This window comes from Adiantum capillus-veneris, chromosome 21 (genome assembly GCF_014529385.1).
Source record: "Adiantum capillus-veneris isolate H3 chromosome 21, ASM1452938v2, whole genome shotgun sequence".
Lineage (NCBI taxonomy): Eukaryota > Viridiplantae > Streptophyta > Polypodiopsida > Polypodiales > Pteridaceae > Adiantum > Adiantum capillus-veneris.
In genome coordinates this window covers 45562113-45567836 of record NC_140951.1, presented here as the reverse complement: position 1 = coordinate 45567836, position 5724 = coordinate 45562113, and the positions used below count along the sequence as shown (strand labels likewise).

The 5724-nt window shown below is 43.4% G+C and overlaps 1 protein-coding gene across 1 annotated transcript; it reads left to right on the top strand.

The window, feature by feature from the left end:
- The first annotated feature begins 240 nt into the window (after nucleotides 1-240).
- LOC147430882 (uncharacterized) lies at nucleotides 241-2627 on the top strand. Its single transcript, XM_086493413.1, has 4 exons — nucleotides 241-677; nucleotides 1078-1845; nucleotides 1985-1999; nucleotides 2267-2627. The coding sequence occupies exons 1-4, from the start codon at nucleotides 346-348 to the stop codon at nucleotides 2475-2477; spliced, it is 1326 nt and encodes a 441-aa protein (XP_086349539.1). The 5' UTR covers nucleotides 241-345; the 3' UTR covers nucleotides 2478-2627.
- The last annotated feature ends 3097 nt before the right edge of the window (nucleotides 2628-5724 follow it).

Below are 5724 nucleotides of genomic sequence, written 5' to 3'. Positions count from 1 at the left end.
TAAAATCTTTATTTCTATGGATCTCTAGTGACTTAATTCCCATACTTGCGAGGTTTCAATGGTTGATAACTTGTATACACGTGCTTTGGGATCAATTTTGGACACAATACTTAGGGAAATTATGACCCTTCCATTGGAGCATACTCAATGATGATTTACTTCATGAATGTGGAGTCAATTGAAGTGTTCCTTGCCACGTAATTATGGCACACTAGTTGTTACATAATGGTAGTAATAGGCTTTAAAGCCTAGAGGAGTCTGGTCTAAACTCGTAGGTTTAACGTTGGATAGATCGTTGAGTTCTCGCTCCCTGTGTGCCTGTCTGTGTAAGAGTATAAGCACGCCATGTATAATGGAATAGGGTTGCAGACGCCTCGCGGATCGGGCACCAATGGCTACATTCAGAGCAATAAGTTCTTCATACGATCTCGCCCTGTGAAGGTGCAGGTGAAGGAGTTCCAGGAAGGGCAAGGGGCGGGCGGTGTCACCCGCAAGGCCAATAAGGAGATCTTGGAGCACGATCGCAAACGCCAAACGGAGCTGAAGCTCATCCTGCTTGAAGAGACCCTTGTCGAGCAAGGCTACACTAGTGCAGAAATTGTGCAGCAGCTCGAGGAAGCGCGCAAAGCCCTGGAATCTACTCCTCAAGAAGAGCTAGATCTTGTCATCTCTTCCGGGTATGTCTGAAATTTTGAGGGTTGTGTAGGGTTTCTCTCTTTAAGTGCTGTTGGTTTGTATGCATATGTTTGTTCTCTTCTGCCAAATCGCTCTGTGAATGGATGCATATATTTCTCTCTTTAAGTTCTGGTTTTCTATGGTGCTGGTCTCTATGCATATATCTCTTCTCTTGTGCTAAATTGCTTTTTTGAATCGATGCATATCTCTCTGTAGGGTTTCTCTCTTTAACTGCTGGTTTCCTCTGGTGCTACTCTCTATGCATTTTATCTGTTCTCTTGTGCTAACATTGCTTTCGAATTAATGGCCCTATGTGTGTATCATCTGTTTGCGATTCTGTTGGTGTACAAATGTGGTGTCATTACATTGCTCAGGTCAATCATTTCTTACTTGCCTTTGCAGCATCCCAGAGAATACACATCAGATTGCGGCTAAGAAGGAAAGACAAATCGAGATTTTTAAGGGTGCCCTTGGTCTTGGTGATGTGAGAGAAGGAGAGGCTTTTGACAGAGAGATTCAAGAAAAGCGAAAGCAAGAGAGGATTCTTGCTTACGAAGAGAGGCAAAGAGCAAAGGAAGAGAAGGAGCTGGAGAAACTTAAGAAGGAGAAAGAGGAGAAGAAGCAGATGAAACTCGAAGAGAGAGAGCAGCGAAGACTTGCAAAAGAAGCAGAAAAAAAGAAAGTGGAAGAGGTCAAAGCAGAGAGGCGCAAGAAGGATGAAGAGAAGGCAGATGATGTTAAAGCAGAGAGGCGTAAGAAAGGTGAAGAAAGGCGACGGGAAGAGCTGAGTGAGGAGGAGCATCACAAACATGACAAGAAAGGGTTGAACAGAAGGGAGGTCAAAGGAAGTCGCTCAGAAAGGGAAGTCTATGAGGAGAGAAGGGATTATGATCGAAAGCATGGGAAAGCTATCGACAGCAAGGAGGATCAGAAAAGGGAGAGAGATGAGGCAAGTAGCCGAAAAGGAGAACTTGTTGATAGTATAAAGGATCTTGATAAGAAAGAGGACAGGAAGGAAGTGGCTAAGGATTATGGTAGGGATGAAAGAAGTAGAAAGGATCGTGAAATAGATGTTGAAAGGAGCAAGAGGAAGAGATCTTCTGGGAATAGTAGTGACGAAGAGGATAGATTGTCTAGAAAAAGAGACAGGCTTGACAGGGATGAAGAAAGGTACGAAAGGCACCGTGATAGAAGAGACAGGGATTTGGAGAGAGAGAGAAGAGAAGAGGTAGAAAGGGGTAGAAGAAATGCTTGGGATGACAGTAGGAAGCGTTCTTGAGAAGGCCTTCAAAGCAGTATCTCGATAAAGGTCCTTATGTGAAGCGTAATGTCTCTCCCCAATGCTGTTAAGTCTTATTAAAAAGGACATAAAGATTACGTTTCGCATATGATGCTTTTTGTTTCCTTTATTTCGACTCTTTCAGTGTAATGTACATTTGGGCCTCACTGTTGTTAGTGATGTTATTGTATTATGGGATGTTATCAAACTGCCTGTTTTTGGCTATTGTTGGGGTGTGTAGGTGTGTTTCTTGTGTGAGTTTGTGTATTGTAATTCAATATAAGAAAGGAGTTTTTGTGTTTTTGTGCCTAGTTTAAAGACAGTTTCAGCTTACTTGGAAATGATTATAGAGATATGGCAGAGGTTGTACAAAATGATGTTGTCCCGGCTGACAGTTATACCCGATGCCATTTTAGAGGCACGATGGGCGCTAGAGAAATGGCGATGTGTGCTAGAGGAACGGCCTGTTCTAATGCTGTCTCTTTCAATGGAGGCCATGCACAAGGGGTTGAAGTGGAGCTAGCACTGGTGTGTGCTCATGGATATGTATACCATGTGTGGAAATATCTGAAAGGCTCAAATGGCACTCGAGGAACTCTCTTTTCATAGTGTATTCTCTTGAAGTGCACTTGATGCGGAATATGCACAAAGAGGCGAAGCTGATAGGGAATCACTGAACTGCCATGAGCAGATGCAGCATGAGAAAGCCTTTCCAAATGTGGTAATGTAAGTCTGTGCCTGCCCTTCTCAGAGCAGTGGACAGGAGAACAAATGTTGTTTGAAATGGTGAGGCAGGGGTTACTGCAGAATGATATTGTGCTGGCTGATGCAGTAGTGGACATGGATGCCCAAGAAATGCCCTAAGAATGTTGTTTCTTGGAGTGCAGTCACCGCAAGATATGTGCACGGAGGTGAAGCTGAGCTAGCACAGGACTATTGGAGGGCCTTCTGCTAATGCTTTCACACATGCCTGTGCTAAAAATCTGGCTCCGCTATCATGATCAACAGTACTGGCTGGGGAAGCACGTATTAGATTGTAAGGGATGCGCTGTTGCAGAATCATATTGTGCTGCAAAGTGTGGAGCAAATTTGGAGGCTTGATTCACAAGCGAAGTTGACAATCAAGCAACCTAAGGAGACCTGTCTGCAAGTCTCAGCTCGCTTTGCAAGCTTGAATCCACCAAGAACTATTTGGATGGTTTTCAGTTCAAGTTTCATAGTATTGATCATCTATTTTGAATTCAAAGACTGTTTCCTAGTGACTTTGATTGTCTTGCAATTCTACACCTAGTCCCGTGTGCTGAGCTAAGCCGAGCCGAGGTGAAGGGATCGACCGTTGGGAAGTGAAGGGCGGAATCTCGAGGCGCACTAAACTTGGCCAGTGCAAAACTCGAGGCAGCATGGGAATTCCATCAACCCCTCGCGACCTAGATTTGAACCCACGACCTCGCGCACCGGGTTTTGACTGACCACATCACCCTTGCACACGTTGTGTAACCCCCCACATTTTTCCGAGGCTATATTGTGAGTTAACACAGACTGCCTAGGTTTTTCAGGTTTAATTCGTGTCCGGGTTTGATTTTTAAATAGCTTGTGTGGCTGCGATCACCCCGGCTTTCGTGCGTGGACTTCTCCATCGTGGATCCCTTTACCCCCCTTTAATAAATGCGGGTGTTACTTAGTGTTGAGCTAGGTACACGGGATCAACATGCATACTAGCATGAGCAACAAGCGCAAGTGCAGGATAGCTCCTCCAGCTTCACATGGGAACATTGAAAAGTCTAGGCAGGTGTTGACGTGGCGATGGGTCTGCTTGCCCTTAAGAACTCAACAAATCTTAATAAAAGTAAAATTTCAGATTCTTATTTAGACCCAAGTTACACCTTACTATTTCCAAAGGGAGCACAACCAATTGTAATGAACTGGATGTGAAATTGCCCAAGGTGGTGAGAGTCGATAGTACTCGGTGTCAAACCACGTAAAGATGTCCAAATCAGCCAGGAAACTCCTCAAAGGTACCCAAGATGAGTTTGGTGTAAAATAGTACCGTGAGAGAGGTAGTGTCTCTCAATGTTATCGTGCATGCCAAGAGAGAGTGAACCACCATTGGTCTTAGACAAGGGTGAAATACATTTATGAGAACTATCAAGGAAAGAGAGATTCATGAAAACCAAGGACGGTTTGCTTCTTTGGTTCTAGAAGGTATTGAAGCTAGCTGCTTGTAACTTCAAGAAACCCGTAGGACTATAGGAATGCATAGTAGCGACAAGTTGAATAACAAACTACAAGCATACCTTTGCCATAGTTGATTTTAGCAAGGATATTTCACTATGATGTCATTCTTGGAAGATCAGGATCAATTTTGATGGTAGTCTATTGTTGAAGAACAACCATCTCTCTCTTTACCATGAGGGTGAGTACATATGTGTCTGTAGTGATGTATGACCGTTGAAATGTAGCTAGACTTGCCAATGAGAGTTTTGAGTCGGGGACAAGCACATGTGTTGAAGACTTAATGTCACAAGGCGGGCACCACGTGCCAATAGAAAAGAACAGATTGAACAAACTTTTGGCACTTCAATAACAATTGAACTGAGAGAGAGACGACATGCGACACGGAGTGACAGAATTCCACCCCAGAGAGTGTTGGCCCCAAACCTTGGCGCCCTTTTCGGTATTTAAACACTTATATTGCATCAACACAATACAAGCCGGAACTCCAAACTTTGCACCTTCTCCAGGAAGCATGCCAGAGAATGAGCCCTAACCTCATATTTAAAGGCCCTTGGCCTAAAAAGCAATTACAGTGAAAAGCCTTCAAACTCAAAAGCATCTGGTCCAAAAGCAAAGCCAAAAGGTTGCCAGCGTAATTTATGAAAAGTCATCATGACAACGCAATCTTTGGAAAATCTGCCACATCATCAGTTTTTGTTGTGTGTGGTCCTACTTTATTTTAATCCTTTATGTCACTTGGGGCCCCATCGGACGGGGTCCCCATAAGTTGGTACGACTTCTTCTTCTTTTACTTGTTCTTCTTAGGGTTTAGGCCCCTTGGCCGGCATTTGTAAGTTGGCTCCATTTTTTAGGCTTTGACACGTCAGCAGTTTGTTACATCTCCCCTTCTTGAAAGAGAGTAATCGTCCGCGATTATAGCATATCTACAAAACAACTCAAGTTAGCTCAAAAAAAATTCCGAGGGACAATCAGTTTTCTCTTTTTATTAAGGAGTTAGCTTCTCCTTTTTGCTCTTTTGATCAAGGAGTTAGCTTCTCCTTTCGGTTGTTTTGATCAAGGAGTTAGCTTCTCCTTTCTCCAGATCGGAACTCTTGATATTTCGGCGTAGTAAAATTAGCCATCACACCCAGACCGTAGTGATCTTCCACTAGTGTCTTGATGCACTAAAATTACGTACCCAGGCAATCTCATCCAATTAGGAATATTCAGTGGTTGGCACATCACAATGCAACACAAATGCTCACATATGCATGTTACAAGACATAGAAACATAAAGCCGTCGATGAACACTCCTCTCGCATAACGTAACAAGGTCCAGGCCGGGAGATATTCAACGACTCCCTCATCACTCCTTGTAATGGAATTTGCCTATTCAATTTGAGAGTAGCGGAATTTAATGAGAGTACTTTCAAGAAATGATTTTGTGAGCATAGCGGGTAGACATAATTGAAGATAGCAACATAATTATAGCAATTAGTTAACTTGGCATGGACAATACTTTTGCAAGAGAGAGAATTTAGAGAACATGACAACAG